This window comes from Mobula hypostoma, chromosome 7 (genome assembly GCF_963921235.1).
Source record: "Mobula hypostoma chromosome 7, sMobHyp1.1, whole genome shotgun sequence".
Taxonomy (NCBI): Eukaryota; Metazoa; Chordata; class Chondrichthyes; order Myliobatiformes; family Myliobatidae; genus Mobula; species Mobula hypostoma.
In genome coordinates, this window is record NC_086103.1 from 75894878 (window position 1) to 75913932 (window position 19055).

Sequence of the window (19055 nt, forward strand, 5' to 3'; positions counted from 1 at the left end):
TGAGAAATTAGTGCAAAATAGACACTATTTGATTGATTTTTAAAAAATGAGGATCAGAATAGACAAACCCTGCTCCTTTATAGTTGTCTATAAGCAGTTTCACCCCTTAGACACAAAAATTCAAGTCAAGGAAACAACTCTCATCAATAACTTCAAGCTCTCTTCTGCATTAAAACTTTCCTTGACATCACACTTACATGGGCAAAGATAATAGTAGTCAACTGTTACAGCACCAATTTGAGGGGATTTTCAACTATCAATTTCACAAGACAAATAAAACCAGGAGTAATTTTACAGCAGATAACCGTTTGATAAAGCTTTATATATTTAAGAGGGAATTCATTTACATACTTATAAAGGAAAGCAAGTAAAGAAAAAGAAACGAAGGAGGATATGCTGACACAGGTAAATGAAAATGAGCAGTAGGCTGCATGTTTGAGACTAAACAGCAGTATAAACCAAATGGTGTGAATGGACTTCTTTTGGGTTATATATTCTTACAGAGTCAACAAAAGGTGTTATTGTCATTTTTTTTTATGATCACAATAACCCTGCTGGACATTAAGAACTTGAAGGACTACAGGTCTACCCCAGCAGCAAGTTGCTCAACTTGGTGCAGATTTGCTGCTGCCTGTGTCATAAGAGGCATAGAGGTGCACAAAAACAGCATGCCGTCTAACCAGCGAGTGATTGCATTAGTCACTTTTCTTCTGATTGCAAGACCTTATTGGACATTATTGAATGTTGCAAGTCTGATTCACTGATTTATTGGCAAATGGCAGGGAGCTGTGTGGCCTCAATCGTAGTGAGGACTAAGCCTCAAACCATGGTGTCGCCTGTTTACAATCGCCCAGGAGGCATCGGAGTTGGTGCTGTCTCCAGTGTTCACTTGGCAAAAGACAAGATGTATTGTATTCTATTAAAGATTGCTGCAGCATTCATGGACTTAGGGTCATGGACTATATTTTTTTGTGTGACTGTATTTTACAGGCATCTTTTTTTCTTATTTATTTGAGATGCAGCGCAGTCCCTTCTGTCCCTTCGAGCTGAGTCACCCAGCAATCCCTCGATTTAATCCTAGCCTAATCACGGGACAACTTACAATGTCCAATTAACCTACCAACCAGTAAGTCCTTGGACTGTGGGAGAAACCCTCACAGTCATGGCCAGAACATACAAACTCCTTACAGGCAGCAGTGGGAAATGAAGCAGGATCGCTGGTACTGCAAAGCACTGTGCTAACCACCTCGCTACCATGCCTATTTGCCTGCTATTTTATGTACTATTTGTGTCTTGTGCTGTGTGTGACTGTTGGTACTGTGTTTTGCACCTTGGCTCCGGAGTAACGCTGTTTTGTTGGCTGTATTCATAGGTATTTATTTATGGTTGAATGACAATTAAACTTGAACCCTATGGAGGCAGAATTGCCCAGACATGTTGAACAGAAATACTGAATGTCTTTCGGGTTAGTCTTAGAAGATTTCATGGTGCCATTCATAAAGCAATAAAACTGTCCTTAAAAGCAACACCAGAAGTGATTCAACAGGTTATCAATTTTATTACTTCTTATGAGACTTTGCACTGCACAGATTAGCTACTATTCCTGCAAAATTGAATACAATTCCAATATAACTCAATAGTTACATAAGACAATTAGATGCTTTGAGGATGTCATTGTATTAAATAGCTGACAACAATTTGAAGAGACTATTGCTTCAGAGAATCTTCTAAGATATAATCTAGATGATATGGTAATAAATTATATTGAGATAACAAATCTGAGAATTATGATCTTAAAAGTCTTAAAGATGATTAGACTGCAAACCTTCCAACTGGACATGTTCCATCTTTCACTGCTGTATCTGGAGGTTCCTCCCTGCATCAAAAGGGTGACAATCATACCAGTGCCCAAGAAGAGCAGGTTGAGCTGCCTCAGCGACTATCACCCAGTTGCACGCACACCTACTGTGATGAAGTGCTTTGAGAGACTGGTCATGGCCAGAATCAATTCCTGCCTAAGGACTTGGACCTGCTGCAATTTGCCTACTACCACAATAAGTCTACAGCAGATGCAATTTCACTGGCTCTCCACTCAGCCTCGGACCACCTCAATCCCAGCAATACCTACGTCAAGCTGCTGTTTAACACAATCATGTCCTCAGTACAAGTCAATAAGCTCCAAAACCTGGGCCGCTGTATCTCCCTCTGTAACTGGATCCCTGATTTCCTTACTGGGATACCACAGTCAGTGCAGATCAGAAATAACATCTTCTTCTTGCTGACAATCAACACTGGCATACCTCAAGGATGTATGCTTAGCCCACTGCACTACTCTCTCTACACATACAATTGTGTGGCTAGGCACAACTCAAATGGCATCTATAAATTTGCCGTTGACACAACTATTGTTGGCAGAATTTCCGATGGACAAGGAGACACACAAGAATGAGATACATCAGCTGGTTGAGTGGTGTTGAAGCAACAATCTTGCACTCAACATCAGTAAGACTAAGGAAATGAGTGTGGACTTCAGGAAGTGAAAGTCCGGGGAACACACATTAGTCCTCATTGAGGGATTAGAAGTGGGAAGGGTGAGTAGTTTCAAGTTCCTAGTGTCAACATCTCTGAAGATCTATCCCAACATACTGATGCAATTACAAAGAAGGCATGACACCAGTTACATTTCATAAGGAGTTTGAGGAGACTTGGTATGTCACTACATACACTTTCAAATTTCTACATATGTACGTACCAAGAAGATCATTCTAATTGACTGCATCACTGTCTGGTATGGAGGAGCCACAGCACAGGATTGTAAAGAGCTGCAGAAAGTTGCAAACTCAACTAGCTCTATCATGGGCTCTAGTCTCTCCAGCATTGAGGACATCTTCAAAATGTGATGACTCAAAAGGCAGCACTTGTCATTATGAACCTCCATTACCTAGGACATGCCTTGCAGTTACTCTCTTCTCACCATTTACTACACTTCCAAGCTTGGTATCATTTATAAATATATAAATTTTAAATTACACACTCACATTTACTTCCTGTCTAGCAAACTGGCCTTTATATGGGACTTTATTAGACACCTTCTGAAAATGATTGTATGCAATACTGGTTAATTTCTTTCATCTTTCCCTGTTACCTCATCTGTAGCATCAAAGATTTCAAGCACTTTGTGAAAAAATTTTGTATCTTCCCAATTTGACCTGCCCTGGAGGAACAACTGACTGCGAAGCCATGCAGGGATACAAGTTGCACTCTCCCAATACACTCCCAAAAAGAGTCATGAGATTGGGAATGATATATCTGCATGGATAGAGAATTGGCTGCGCTAGAAAAAATAAGACATTAAATGGGTTATTTTCAGGATGGGAGACTGTAACTAAGGGAAACTGATCATGAAAATCAGTGGCTGAAGTTCAGCTATTTCTGATCTATCTTAATCATTTGGTGGAATGGCAGTGCAGTGATTAGTGCTGCTGCCTTATAGCTCCATAGACCTGGATTCAATCTTGTTATTGCATGGTTATCTGCTAGGTACTATTCCTACCATTATCAATAGTGATGCTGGTAGATTAACTGGCTATTGTAAATTACCTTTCAGAATAAGCAAATGACCAAAGCACAAAATAAAGGTGATGGACAAGTGAGACAGAACAAGGTACAGGGCCTCTAAATCAGGGAAGGTGGAATGGCAACTGACAGAATTGCTCTGTTGGGAGTGGGCCAGAAATAATACACCAAGAGGGCTCTTTTTGACTTTTAACAAATAGATAAAATAACTAACACAGTTATGTATCTGAGCATGCTTAAAGTGAACAATGAGAAGGATGTACAGAAGTTGCAAAGTAATGGAGACGCAAGATACTGTAGATGACAGAATCTACAGCAAAAAAAATGTGCGGGAAGAATTCAGAATTCAGTCAGTTGAGCAGCATCTCTAGGGAAAGAGGAACTTTTGACGTTTTGCATTAGGACTATGGTTACTAATGTCAGACAGAGACAGGGGGCTCATCCCAAACAATGACAATTCCTTCTCCATCACCACAGATCCTACTCAACCCACTGAATTTCACCAGCATTTGTTTATTTGCAAAGTGAAGTTAACAGATAATGTGATCATAATCTGAGTTGTCTGGGGTGAAATGCAACAGAGTTCTCATTTAAACCAGCCCTCCCTGTAAAAGTCTGATCACGTTATGGCTGGAAAGCATTGGAGAGTAATTACAGAATCAAAAAATAATTGTATAAAAACAGTATCTTGCAGCTTTCATGTTAATGCTAAAGAAATGATCAGCATAGTATCTCTTCCAATTACACTCCAAGAGCTTCAGAAAAGAGAATTCTCAGGAAATAGAATATAACAGGACCCTTACCTTTTTTCTCCTCCTTAGCTTTCTGCGTGGCCAGGTCAGCCAACCAGTGCAACGCAGATGTAGTGTCTGCTGAACTCAGTGTTGCATCTTTCAGTGTCGATGTGGTGGAAAATGCTTCATTGTCACTTGTAAAGCTCACATTATTGCAATTATTATCACCCAGGATAACGTTATTGTCTTCTCCAGCTTCACAGTTACGCATATCTGCTGACTCTGGTTTCACCTCTGGTAAAATGCCATCTGATTGAGGTAACATCACAGAGCCTCCACTTATAGACACTTCATTTGAAATAACTGCAGGAGCAGGATTTGGAAGACTGCTTGAAAGCTAAAAGAGTCCAGAATTCAAAATAACACTCAATCACTCTTACTGCTTTACAAACTCCCACACTTAAATGCTCAGCAATTACAGCACAGAAAAAAGGCCACAGTCTTAACCTTTCATATGACCAAATATTTCTATTTATAATTTCTCACATCCTTTATCTATCCATCCAATTCGAGCATTAAAATTCGAGCATCTTGTTTCTGATTCAACAATTAACGCTTCAGTGAATTACATAACCTCAGGATTATTCTCCTGCTTTGCTCTAAATCTTGTAGACTTAATTTTATATTTGCAGCCCTTTGGTTTTGAACCTTTGCTGAAAACTCTTCTTCCTACTACCTTGCTGCTTCCAATCAGAATTTCAAACCTTTTAACATATTTTTAGTGTTCTAGAAAATAAAAATTCAAGTTCTAATGTTCTTTTTCAATTCCATTTTTTTTTCACACCAGGTAACAATCTTATTACTAGTCCCAGAACTTGAAGCTCCATATTGAATGCAGCACTTTGCAGACCAAGTCAAACCCGCTGTGGCAGATAGTTCTGAAGGGACTTGCACAGACCAGCTATGAGAGACAAATGTCTGCATTTCCTAACAACAGACCAACTATGAGTGAAAAACATCTGCATTTCCTAACAGACTGGCTATGAGTGTCAAATGTCTGCATTTCCTAACAACAGACCAGCTATGAGTGACAAACGTCTGCATTTCCTAACAATAGGCTTTGACAGTTTTGTGCATGATTAATGAGATGGAGGTTTAAATATTCATAAACTTAAAAGTTTATGAACATTTACCCTTTAGGTTCTTCTGCTCAACTAAAAGATCAAGTTTATTTTCTTGAAAATGGTGATTGCAATTGTTTAAGCAAACTGCATTGAATGAATTTTAAAATATTAAATATTCACCAGAATAGTTAATAGTACTTCCGACCATCTTTGGCACTGGAACACCCCTCTTTACACTGACAAGACAGTGGTGAAAACGGTTTCAAACTCCTGAGAGTACATATTTCACACCACCTCTCATGGTCCCAGAACACAACTGCACAATCAGGTAAGCTCACCAACACCTCTCCTTTCTAAGGAGGCTGAAGAGAGTTGGGCTACGCGTGTTCATACTCATATCCTTCTACAGATGTGCAGTACAGAGCTTCCTAACATGCTGCATCACTGCATGGTACAGAAGCTGCACTGCAGCAGACAGCATGTTCTACAACAGGTAGTCAAAACTGCACAACATATCACTGGCACCAGTCTACTCACCGTCAAGGACATACATACAGAAAGATGCTGTAAAAGGGCCAGTAATATCATGAAGGATCCCACCCACTATGCTTATGTTCTGTTTGACCCATTTCTATCTGGGAGGAGGGTACATAGCATCCAATACCAGACCACCAGACTCAAAAAGATACTTTCCCCAAGCAATATGGCTGAGCAACACCTCCAACCACTACCCCTGCACCACTATTTTATTGTTTCCGGTTAGAGTCACCTTATGTATAGACACTCCTGTGCCAAGCATCACTTTATGGACATATGTGCATAAGCTATCTTATGTATTTATATTTATTGTTTTTAAGATTACTGTTCTTTATCTTATTGTTCTTTTGTACTGCATTGGATCTGGGGGAAGAATTATTCCATTCTCCTTTACATTTGTGCACTGGAAATGACATTAAACAAACTTGAATTTTGAATTAAGCTCTTTTTCAATGCCAATCACTTCCCTTCTTTCCCTGCTACCCAAATCCATCATTTTCACCATTACACGTACTCTTGGCACACAAACGCTGGTGCTTGTGTCTTTTGGAAGATCTTTCAATTCCCTGCAAGAATTTTACAGCAATAATAAGCTGGAAAACTAATGCCAACAGCAACGGAATTATTCTATCACAGAACCAAGTTTGCTTTGTTATCTGTTTTCTTCTACTTGATCCATTGTTGATTTTATTCTTGTAAACAAAACACACACATGTAAATCAGGGTGGGATCTACCTATTATAAAAATTCAAGTTCATAGGATACATAAATGCACAAGTATGTGCACAGATGCGAGTATACCTCAGTCACTCACCACCTTTCCCCTTCATGCATCACATAAGACATCTTGCATCCTTTCTATCAATCTTTTCCCCTGGCACATCCAGTTATGTCTAATTCTAAGAAAAGCACCTACTCACAACCCCAATGGAAGTCCATTCTCAAATAAACATTACTCACCACACAGTGAATAAACTGGAAGACTTTTCTATATTCCAAAACTATGTTCAAATTTTAATAATACTAACTGATATTTAACTTTGTACACTGAAATAGAAGTTCGCAAACTTTAAAGTGGCTACTCCTGAAAACTTGGTGCTGAGTGACAATGATGAATTTGAATTACCTGTGATACTCCATTTGGTGGTGCTGGCTTGGGTAAAGGCTTGAGCTGCTTGGTGATACAAGGGCAATTTGCTTTGATACCCCACTTTCCCCTTGTTGCATGGACCATATCTCCAATATCATATAGAGCTGTTGATTAAAATAATCAGATCATATTTTTGAAGCAAAAACAATAAGCAAATGCAGAGGCTGGGAACTGCTCTGTATATCAGGCAACTGCAGAAAAATTATGCCCAGTTTCATAATCAATTCATCAGAACTTCTTGACCCAGAATGATAAATTTGTTTCCATTTCATTAGACATTCTGTCCAATTATTTCCAGAATTTGTTTATATTTCTTAATGAATCCCTTTGAAAGGCACTGAATGCTCAATATAGCTCAAGTAATAAAATCCATACAACTTCAGAATGTAATGTGTGTAGCGTAATAAAGTCACAGTGAAGAAATACTCATGTGCTCAGAAATCAAGCAAAGGATGCACGTGCACAGCATAGCCAACAATGCAACAAAACTAATAACATGGCATAAGGCATAACAAAGTGGGATCTGATCAAATGTCCCCGTTTAAATTTACAATCCAAGAATATATCTATCCGGTGTGAGCATCTCAACGTCCCTTCAAATGTGACAATTGAAAGAATAAGGATGAACTGCTGGCTCTCAGATAAACTGATTGTATTCAATTACAGAATTAATATCTGGGAAGTTCAAAAGTTCAAAGTAAATTTATGATCAAATTTATGATCTGGGAGGCGGAGCAAAGTTAAGATGGTGCTAAACAGTGACTCATTTGCTTGCATCTTTGGAAACAGCTCTACTTCTATCTTTAATATCTTTATTTTTCCCTTTCAGGGTTCTTTTGAAGACCCTGACCTGGAGTTACACACTGACTTCGGTTCTTTGCAGGAATGGGACCCGTTCTCGGGGTTTCAGGACTTGCCGCTGTTCGACATGCCAAGGGTTCAGCTTGAGAGTCTGGCTCTTCAGAAGCCCAAGATCTCAGGGCTCTGGAGACGGGCAGATTGAGGGTCGGTGTCACAGCAGGAGACCAGTATGTCATCGGGGGAGTCGGAAAATCTACCGCTGTGGGCCCGAAGACCCAGGATCTTTGCGATCTTCAGGCACAGAGCTTGAAAAAAGCGACGTAATGGACTTTTAACATCATAAACCAGCAAGTTGCTTGTTATGACTCCCCGCTTGCTGGGAAAATGGAGACACCTCTTTCTCCCTTATTAGGGTGAGGGAGAACCTGCTGTATGTTGAATGCCGAATGAAACGCGAAGCCTTTGGGTTAATTGCAAGTCTGTGTCTTTGCTATTGCTTTGCTCGCGCTTGAGTGCTTGCTCTTTTTTTTGCCAGTGGGGGGAGGGGGGATTGTTGCTCGCTGCTGCTTACGCGCTGGGGGGGAGGGTGCTTTGGGGTTCTTACATTTAACTGTCATTCATTCTGTGGGGCACTTCTCTGTTTTCATGGATATTTGCAAAGAAAAAGCATTTCAGGATGTACTTGGTATACATTTCTCTGACATTAAATTGGACCTTTGAAATTCCATATATGTCACCATATACAACCCTGAGATTCATTTTCTTGCGGGAATACTCAATAAATCCATGATAGAATAATAACCATAACAGAATCAATGAAAGGTCATACTAACGGGTGTTCAACCAGTGTGTAAAAGACAACAAACTGCAAATACAAATAAAATGAAATAATAATAATAAATAACCAACATCATGAACACGAGATGAAGAGTTCCTGAAAGTGAGCCCATAGGTTGTGTGAACACTTCAATGGTGAACCATAGATCCCAGTAATTATCACATTTTTAAGGAACTACTTACAATAATAGTGGTTTTAATATATGGTTATGTAAATCTGACAATAACTACCCAACAATGACATGCAAATAAACTCACTCTCCAAATCCTATTGTTAGATGCAACAAAGCAGTAAGAACCAAAAAAAAATCTTATCTGGTTTACACAGAACAATTAACATTCAAATATGACTTATTATGGTAGCACTATGCATACTGTTTATGCTATAAAAAAAGCTCCATTTCACCCTCAATAAACTCACATTGCAAGGTGGTTTAATAGGAGAAAGAAACTGTGTTGCTAACCAATATCTGCACTAACTTTTACATTTAAACTAAATGTCAGATTTCATTCAGTACACATATTCTTTACCCAGCTCTATTACTTTTTGACTTTCTGATATCCTAAATGCACAGCCAGTTATCTAGTTGCTTCTGATCAGAGCGGCTTTGACAAATTCAGGAGAGAAGAATATCCTCCAGAATTTTGCCAAGTATGAAAAAAGCTAATTTTAGTTTTTTTCCTAAATTTAAGTCACAAAATAAGATATAGTTTTGAACACAGTGATACAACCTGTAATTATCCAAATAAAAACTAACCTTTAAAGCAATTTTCAGTTAAGACATCAATATATTGGAGAATGTGCCAGCATAAAGAATCAGTGCAAAGAAATTTTTTTAAATGTGTAGTTGCTTTGAGCAAAAGAGCAATCCTTTAAACTAAAATATAAGTGTAAACTATTTCACGCACATACAAATCACATACTAACCAGTGCTGGGAATAATCTGTGTTGGCATTAGGTTTGCAGGGTCATGGGTTTGTCCCTTAGCACACTTCAGCCAGGAGAACACTTCATCTTCAAGACTGTCATCATCCACTGAGAAGCAGAGAGGGGAAAAAAAAGAATAAATCCAACACAGAATGAACTGATATTGCAGTACTTATTTTTACAGTATTCCCATAACACTTGGGAAGGTGAATAGCTTCAATATAAAAACACATTTTTTACAAACTAACCCTAGATCACATCCAAAATATTTTTAATGTTTTAAATTACATACAGTCAAACTTTAGTGATGTACTGACTGTAAATTTCCTGGACTCTTGGAGGGTATAAGGCCACAGAGATAGGAAAAAAAAATTAGGCCACGGCCCATCCAGTTTCCACACTATACAGTCATGGCTGATTTTTCTCAACCCCATTTCCCTCCCTTTACCCTGTAACCTTTAATGCTCTTAATAATCAAGAACCAGTCAACCTCTGCCTTAAATACACCCATTGACTTGGCCCCTACGACATTCCATAAAATTGAATTCTACAGACTCTCAATCTTCTGGCTGAAAAAATTCCTCCTCATCTCAGTTCTAAAAGGGATGCCCTTTATTCTGAGGGTTGGATCCTAGATTCTCCTGTTAATGTGAATATTCACCCACATCCACTCTGACCAGGTCCTCAGTAGTCCTATTAATACATATTAGTGTACTTTTCTTTAGAGGAGATATTATAACAGAGTTTCCAGTAATATAATAGAATTTCTATTTAACTCAGTCACTTTCAAGGGAAGACAAGGACCAGGCTTTAACTAAGATTATAGCTCATTTTTTTAAAAAAAGCTGAACATTCCTGTCCTTTCCCCATTCCAGATTCTATCAATATACAAAAATCTAACAATCTGTCTTGAACATGCACAACACCCCTTAATATTTCAAGGGGTCACCCTATCACATGATTAGTGAATCCTGAAGATTCACTAGACTGGGTGAAGCTTTTTTTTCCATTTGTCTTGAAAACTGACTCTTATTTTAAGACTGTGACAACTACTCAGCCCTGGGAAACATCATTCCTGTATCATTCCATTGCAATTTTACACGATTCAATGAATTTTTGTCATTCTTCTGAGACTCTATGCCCAGATTGCTGAACCATACTTTTCACAGGATAATACCCCACCCCAGGAATCAATCCGGTGACTTATTATTGAATTCCCTGTAATGCTCAGACATCTATACTCTAGATCAGAACACAGAATTGAACCTATACTTCAGTACCTTGATCCACAAATGTACACGTACTATTTTCTTCGGGATTTCTGCCATTTCTCCTTGCCTTTTCTCTCTATTGCTGTTTGATGCAATTTTGGTTGGAATAGCTGGCCAACATCCAGAGCTCCGTGTTTTTTTGCCATGTATTTCATCTCAGAGTGCCTCAGATGGGAAGTACCATCACCAATCAGTTGTTATATCTCAACTCATCTTCCTAACCAATTCCGATTCTCTGTATTTCATTTGTACATTCGCAACATCTATGTCCATTCTTTCCAGCATTATGATCAGAAGTGGGGATATTTGCAGATACAGAGTGCAATTTACATTTTTTCAGTTACTAAAAACATCTGTATCTGCTTGAAGCAAGATGGAAACAAGCAGCAAATCATCGGCAGATAACATTGTACCAGACAAAATAGACACTCACCATTTCCAACAACCACTTCCCACATCATTTCACAGATTATCATAACTAAATAAGCCATCAATATTGTTGAGGACAGTGCCAACTAGAACAATCACATCAATACTTTGGCTACAAAGTCATAGATTGGGTACCCAGCATTAAGTGGATCACTTTCCTACAGACTGACTGCCTAGTCCCAAATCCCAATGCCTTTCTGCTTGGAAAGTGATTCTCCAACAAAATACAAACAACTCAACAAAATCAAAAACAAATAAGCCTGCTTCATTTATATTCCATCTAACATCTTAAGTATTTACTTCTTCCCTCAGTGCTCACTAGCTGTGATGTGTAGGATCTACAAGACGTACTCCAGTAACTTACTAAGACTTCTTCGGCAGCACCCAGCTTCGAAACCATGCATTCATCATCATTAGGGTTAATATCCTGGAATTCCTGACACTGGTGTCTTCCTCAGATTTCAGCATTTGAATGTAACAGACCAACATCTTCTCAGGGGCAAGTAAGGATGGGCAGTACCTGCTGACCTTGCTAGTGATGTCTACAACCAATGAATAACCCTAAATAAACCATGGCTTACTCACGTTTTTCAGATTTTGTCACCATTTGATTTTGTGTTTTACAGTGGCACCATGAGGGTGAAATATCATTCAAAACTTTCAATTCCAGCTGAAAACAAACAGATATTTCACCAGGACATTGAATCTGCACCAATTACTCATATTCCCAAGATTCTAACAGTTCTCCTTACTTTATTGCTCTTGTGACTATAGTTATTTGTTTATGCTTCTATGCTGTCCATTTTAATAAGCAAATCCACTAGATGCTTGTCTCCTCCTTCCTTTCTGCAAGCAGTTACCCATTCTCTTCGTTGCTCCATTGTGTGGCACTTTTGAGACATTTTGAGGGACAGTGTGAACCGTACTTCCTGAGGAGGCACAGGTCATTCAATGTCTTCAGTACTACATCTGCAGTTCTAAGGCTCAGTGGTGACCAGCGTTCTATTCTACGCTGTAGTCTGCTGGGGCAGCAGGGCGACAGCAGCTGACGCCAAGAAAATCGATAAGCTTGTCAGGAAGGCTGGTTCTGTTCTGGGGGTGGAACTGGATTCCCTGGTGGTTGTGTCTGACAGGAGGATGCTGCAGAAGCTACGGAACATTATGAACAATCCCTCTCACCTCCTTCATGACATACTGAACAAACAGAAGATCACCTTCAGTGACAGACTGATTCCATTGAGGTGCACCACTGAGTACCACTCTCTGCCTGTGGCTATAAGGTTCTACGACTTCTCAAGTATATGGTTTCATTGCACATCTGTATTTTGCACTATTACTTTTTAAATGCACATTTTGCATCCTTTTTCATACCTCAATATTTACATTTTGCATTTTAAAGCATACATTTCTGACTACGCAACCTTACAACAATAACTTCCTCCAGGATAAATAAAGTTTTATCTTACCTTTCTGGAATGCAATTTTTAGAAACTTTTCTCCATGCAAAATGGAATCACGAAGTCAGAATTCCACAAACACATACGAATGCCTCATGGGATGTTTGCGCCACATCCAGGATATTCCATATTTCAATATTTTTGCTCCCTTTTAAATAATTACTTTTGCCTTATTGTGAAGAACCTAGACTTAATTCAACTAATTCTCACCCTGAACCCTCTCTTTGAATAAATCTCTTCACTTCCAATGCTGGACCCCTGTTCAGATCAAGTAGATTTATTTCTTTATTACAGCAAAAAAATCAACATATCAGCATCTTCCAAGCCCAAAAACCTCAGGCTAGTATAAACATGCTACATGAAAAGTTTATAAAATTTTGTAAACAGGTTACAAGAAATGCTATTGAAAGTTGCCTGCTTTATCAATGAGATCCTTTAGACATGGCACTTGGTAACAAAGTTATGGCCTATCATACCTTCTCCATAATAAATTTACATTAACTAATTAGGTCTAAATGTGAGCACTAAAAGGGAATGGCCCTACCTAAGCATCACAAAATTTCTTTGCATTTCACATACCTTGCGGCGGTCGACTCTTCCTCATCCTGTAGCAATCAAGGCATACACCAAAACCACATTTGCGACAGACCCAGTGGATGTTAAAGAGTGTTGTCTCACAAGCATCACACATTTCTCGAATACCACGCACTGCCCGTTTCCATGCCAATTGCTCTTAAAGTAAAAAGAACAGAACAATCAATCCACAATAGGCAATAGAGGAAAGTAAAGGACGTAACAAGCCACAGGTTCGTATGGGTAAGTCCAATGCAAACCTTCAAAAGAAAGTACTTTGGTTAGAGTCATAGAACACTACAGCACAGAAACAGGCCCTTCAGCCCATCTAGTCTGTGCAAAACCATTAATCTGCCAGCAAACTGCGGCCGGACTATAGCCCTCCATACCGCTCCTATCCAATTTCTCTCAAATATTGAAATCAAACCTGCATCCACCACTTATGCTGGCAGCTCTTTCCACTCTCACCACCCTGAATGAAACTCCCCCTCATGGTCCCCTTAAACATTTCACCCTTTACCCATGGCCTCTGAATGTAAGCTCACCCAACCTCAGTGGAAAATGCCTGCTTGTATTAACCCTAATTATACCCCTCACAATTTTGTATGTTTCATCTGATTGGGGGGGGGGGGATTTTTTTTTTGGCACAACTCTATATTACTAGGAACTGTGTATGATACCATTATGGTTACTCAACTAGTACCTAGAAGTCATTACTAATTCTGAGAGTTCAAAATATACAAAATGTAGCTGGGAAATTTAAATTCACTTTATTAAAGAAACAGAATAAAAAGCTATTATCAGCAATAGTGAGTGTGAACCAGACTTATATAAACCAGTCATCTGGTCTACTGATGCCCTTGAGGGAAGAAAAATGTCTTACTTGGTTTTGCCTAATATCCATAAACATGACTTACTTTTAACTGTCAATTTAGAGACAATCAGGTAAAAATAATAAACAACAGTATTAAGAACACTGTCTGGAGCCCATGGAAAAAATAACAGAAAAGTTTGAAGTGTCAAGGATGGCCAATCTTTTATAATTTGCTTTCACCTCAATAGAGTATCAAATTACATTAAAGAATCCAGCCATGTATTTTTATTGTAAAATACCATGGCCCAAGTAAGAGAAGTTGTATTTGTAGCAATTAATTACAACTTGTCAAAAATGAATCAATTCTCACCAGCTGTCTTTGGTCATATTAACAAGAATTTAAAGAACCTATCAAAGTCTATTATGCAAGTAATTTTCATAAACTGACTCAAACTTCAATTTTGTGTATTAATTTGCCAGCTCTGCAAAACATTCTGAATTGATGTTCACCTTTTATCTACGATTGTTAAATCTAATTTTGATATTGGGAAAGCTATTCCAGTATCATTTAAGTCACTATACCAGCCATCGGATATAGCAGGCAAATGTTTGTACCTGTTTTGAGCAGTGTGGAAATCATAAGACATCATTGGATGAGGCCCAAATTTGTTTGTTTTATTTAACTTCCTGTGTCAATAAATATGACACATTCTGACTTTCTGATCACGCACTGGTACCTGAAATCACACCCAAAAGTAATGTCAGATTACATTACCTTCAGTAGGACTCATCTCCTTTGCATTACTGATCTTTTTTCCCCTACATTAGGTTCTGCTGCTATTCAACTTTAGCACAACAGGTCCCAAGCTCAAGCCTTCTCCTCACTCTCAAGTAGCCAGCAGGTATTTTAAATTACATGATCTGAACGTACTGCTCAAAATAGTTCTCATAATTTTCAATTTTCCTGCTGAGTGTCACTGCAACATCACTATTACTGATCAATTGATTCTCTGGATATACTAATATCAGTTCTTGTCTATACCTGGCATGAAATAGCATTTTATCGCAAAACCATATATAATTGGCTATAGTGCCTTTGCAAATGCTCACTGCTATACTGAATTTGAAAGACTCACTATCAAGATGTAACCAGGATAAAAGAACAATAATGAAGGGAGAATCAGAGATGAGAATGGAAGAAAAACATTTAAAGAAATGGAATTCAAAGGATGAAGCTAACTGCGTTGATTAAGGGATAAAGCAGCCAATTGAAAATGTAGAAACGTGACCAGTGGAGACCATAGTTGGCAATGCTACATAGTCCAAGTGGGGGGTAGCACAATGCAGAATGTGACAATGAAGTCAGCTGAAAGTATCCTTTGTGGGAGAGTATACAGCAAGAAATGAAAATGCAAATGACGTCTGTATGATACTGGGCAACCAGATTTGTTCAGTCCAATCCTGTTAGGGAAATTGTGTAATCAGATGGGAGAACTGACTTTTAAAGTAGTTCCACTACTTGCCTAATTTGGGGGGGGGGAAGAGAGAGAATTGGGGGAGTGGAGGGAATAAGAGAAGTTGGAAGCTAAAGGCCTGAAGGCATTCAGTAGATAAAAGGGCAGAGAGGGAGAAGCAAAGAACAAATTTCATGTTGGGGGAAAGAATGGAAGGGTTAAGGGTGAAACCTTTGCTCAGTTGAGTTACTAGCACTTGCTACTCTTAGTAGTCACAATATTTGATTCTGTTAACTGCTCCAGAAAGAATAAAAAGTGCATCATCTGCCCTCACTGTGAGTGCCCAGCTCAATTCTAGTTGTCAAACTTTCAACTTCCATGCTATTTTTCTGAACTTCTGAGGATAAAAACATCGAGAGATTTTCTAGTTAATATCACTATTACAATTCACATATGCACTCACGCACGAGATATCACCCTTTGTTGGAGAAATGTTTAAAGTAGTAGATTGAAATATACTAGTCAAAGTTGCTTGACATCAACAGTTAATAAGTAGTTACCTCTAAATTTGGAGCACTGGTGGCCTCAGTGGCATCCCATTATCAAATTCTACATGTCTACCGATGAGACACTTACTCATCAAGCAAGTTGTAACTTTCCAAGACAGTGAAAAACTCCTTTCAAATGACATAAATCATCTTGTCTGCAGTAGACAGCTCCTATACCAGTCATGCTGTCTTAGAATATCCCCTCCTCTTGCAGACCAATGATGCACAGCAATAGCAAAACATTTAAACTTTGAATCAGAAACAAGTTGGTGCTAGTGAACAACACAATCAATAGCGACGTCCTGCAGACAATTCACAAAACTATTTTTTTTACTACGACGTCTTTCAAATATGATTCTACTACTAAGCATTGTGTGATTGGAACCTGTTTTTTTACATATAAATGGGCTGTTTTTGGGCCCTGACCAAACTCGTACTTCGCGGTCTCTGAGGGAGTTCAGTGAGGTTTGGTGCATAGTGTGTTGCCTGGAGACAGTGCAAGTCCACAACTGACTTCCCCTCTGATTGAGGCGTGAACAAGACTGGAGTCGACGAGTATGAGAGTGGAGGACGCCAGGTGTTCAGTGTTGTCTGCCTGCGTTTGACTAGTCCTTCTCATCCTCTTGCTAGCTGTTGATGGAGGAAAGTGCAAGAGTCTTGGGACCCACACTGCAAGGATTGATTGGCGAGGCTGTGGACCCATTTTAGGGGACTTAGAGGTCCATGTTGCATGTGTATCTGGATTCTCGTTACTCTTATTTTGCTTTTGAGCAGTTTGATCGGGGTGGATGTGTAATGGAGTGCTTCAGCAAAGAATGGCCCTACAGTCTGCACTGGGCTACCAGCGTGGCGTTGATCCGAACTAAACTGAATACTACTGGACTCCTGGTGTAATGTTTGATATTCTATATGTTGTTTGCTTGCTTTTTGCCATTTGCGCAATTTGTTCTTTCGCACTTGTTGAGTATTTGGGGTTTTCTGGAAAGGATTCCATGGTGTTTCTTTGCTTTGTGGCTGCTTGGGAGAGGACAAATCTCAGAGTTGTATTCTATATACATATTTTGATGATAAATATAAATGTACTTTGAATTTTCAAATATTTAGGTGCAAGGTTACTAAGTGACTTCTGCAAAAAAACGAGCTCTGGGTTTCCCAAACTAGTCTCTGTTGACCACAAAATAACACAAGGTACAAACATAACTGGGGAATTTTAATTTCATATTCCTTGACAAAATACCTGTGATCTACTTCAATGTAGACAATATTCAGTACCATGAATTCCATATATAAAGAAATGAAAATCGAAAACATTGGAACAATCAGTTGGTCAGGTATTATCTACTGAGAGAAAAAAAAGAGTTAACGCTAATGGTCAATAATCTTTCATCATAACTGGAACTGTGTGTGCGTGCACACATATATATGTATATACATAATATGAATACACACATGCACACAGTACTGTGCAAAAGCCTTAGGCGCATGTAAAAAGATTCTGTAAAGCAAAGATGCTTTCAAAAATAATGTAATGAGAAGTTTCTAGATATCAAAAAATTACTATAAAGAGCACCAAACAGTAAAAAGCTAAAATTAAATCTATATTTGGTGTGACTATATTCTATATTCAGTTTTTTGCCTCTAAAACTGAATTAATTCTCTCAGGTACACAGTTGTGCAATTTATAAGAAAATCAGTTGGTAGGTTGTTGCAGCAAACATCTTAGAGAATTTGCCACAGTTCTTCTGCAGACTTTGCCTGTCTCGCTTGCTTCTGTCTCTCTAGGTGATCCCAGACAGCCGTGACGGTGTTGAGATCAGGACTCAGTGAAGGCCATACTAACTGTTTCAGAACTCCTTGTTTTTCTTTTTGCTGGAGGTAGTTCTTTATGACCTTGGCCATGTGTTTAGGGTCATTGTCCTGTTGCAGAATGAAGTTGGGACCGATCAGATGCCTCCTTGATGGTATTGCAATATTCAAGAATCTGCTTGTACTTGTCAGCATTGAGGATTCCATTAATTCTGACCAGATCACCAACTCCATTTGCATAAATGCAGCCCCAAATTTGCAGGGAACCTCCACCATGCTTCACTGTTGGCTTCAGACACACGTTTATGCAACGCTCTCCAGCTCTTCAACCGACTAACTGCCTCCCGTTTGAACCAAACATTTAAAATTTTGACTTATCAGTCCAGAGCACTTGCTACCATTGTTCAGTACCCCAGTCCTTGTGTTTTTGTGCGTAGGTGAGTCTCTTGGCTTTGTTTACACTTCAGAGAAAGAAACTTTTGGCAGCAACTTTTCCCACGAAGACCACTTCTGACAAGACTTCTCCAGACTGTTGAGTGGTGTACTTGGGTGCTAGTGGTTTCTACATGCTCAGAGACAAAAGCAGTGCTGGACTTCTTCCGATTTAGACAGGTCGTTCGTTTGATGTATCTCTCATCTGCTGCAGATAGTTTCCATGATCGACCACTGCATTACCGGTCCTCAATGCTGCCCATTTCTTTGTGCTTTTTCAGCTTGCATAGCACATTTTGAAACTCCTGTCTGCCGCAAAATTTCTGCTTGAAAGAGACTTGACTGAGACACCATCTTGTGTCTTGTTGCTATGCTCACTTTTGCTATGGTGTAAGAATGGATGATTTGAAGGATAAACTGTCACATCTGCCACACCCTCACCTTTTAGTTAGTTGTCCAAAGGGAGAGTAAAAATGGTTGAAATATGAAATACAGATTAGTAGATTGGAAATAGCTGGTATCTATTATTATTACAAAGTTGAAACACTTAGAAATGTTTAACCACAGCTAACCACAATTGAGAT

General features: G+C 38.9%; 1 protein-coding gene across 2 annotated transcripts in view; it reads right to left on the bottom strand.

Annotated features, from left to right (window-relative positions):
* LOC134349392 (lysine-specific demethylase 3B-like) overlaps nt 1-19055 on the bottom strand; it is a 130421-nt gene that overhangs the window by 45255 nt on the left and 66111 nt on the right. For both annotated transcript variants that reach the window (XM_063053623.1, XM_063053622.1), the window contains exons 13-16: nt 13424-13576; nt 9688-9795; nt 7098-7225; nt 4380-4707 (exon numbers count right to left, since the gene is read on the bottom strand). In XM_063053623.1, coding sequence (XP_062909693.1) covers nt 4380-4707; nt 7098-7225; nt 9688-9795; nt 13424-13576 — 717 coding nt within the window. The remainder of the gene's footprint in view (nt 1-4379; nt 4708-7097; nt 7226-9687; nt 9796-13423; nt 13577-19055) is intronic.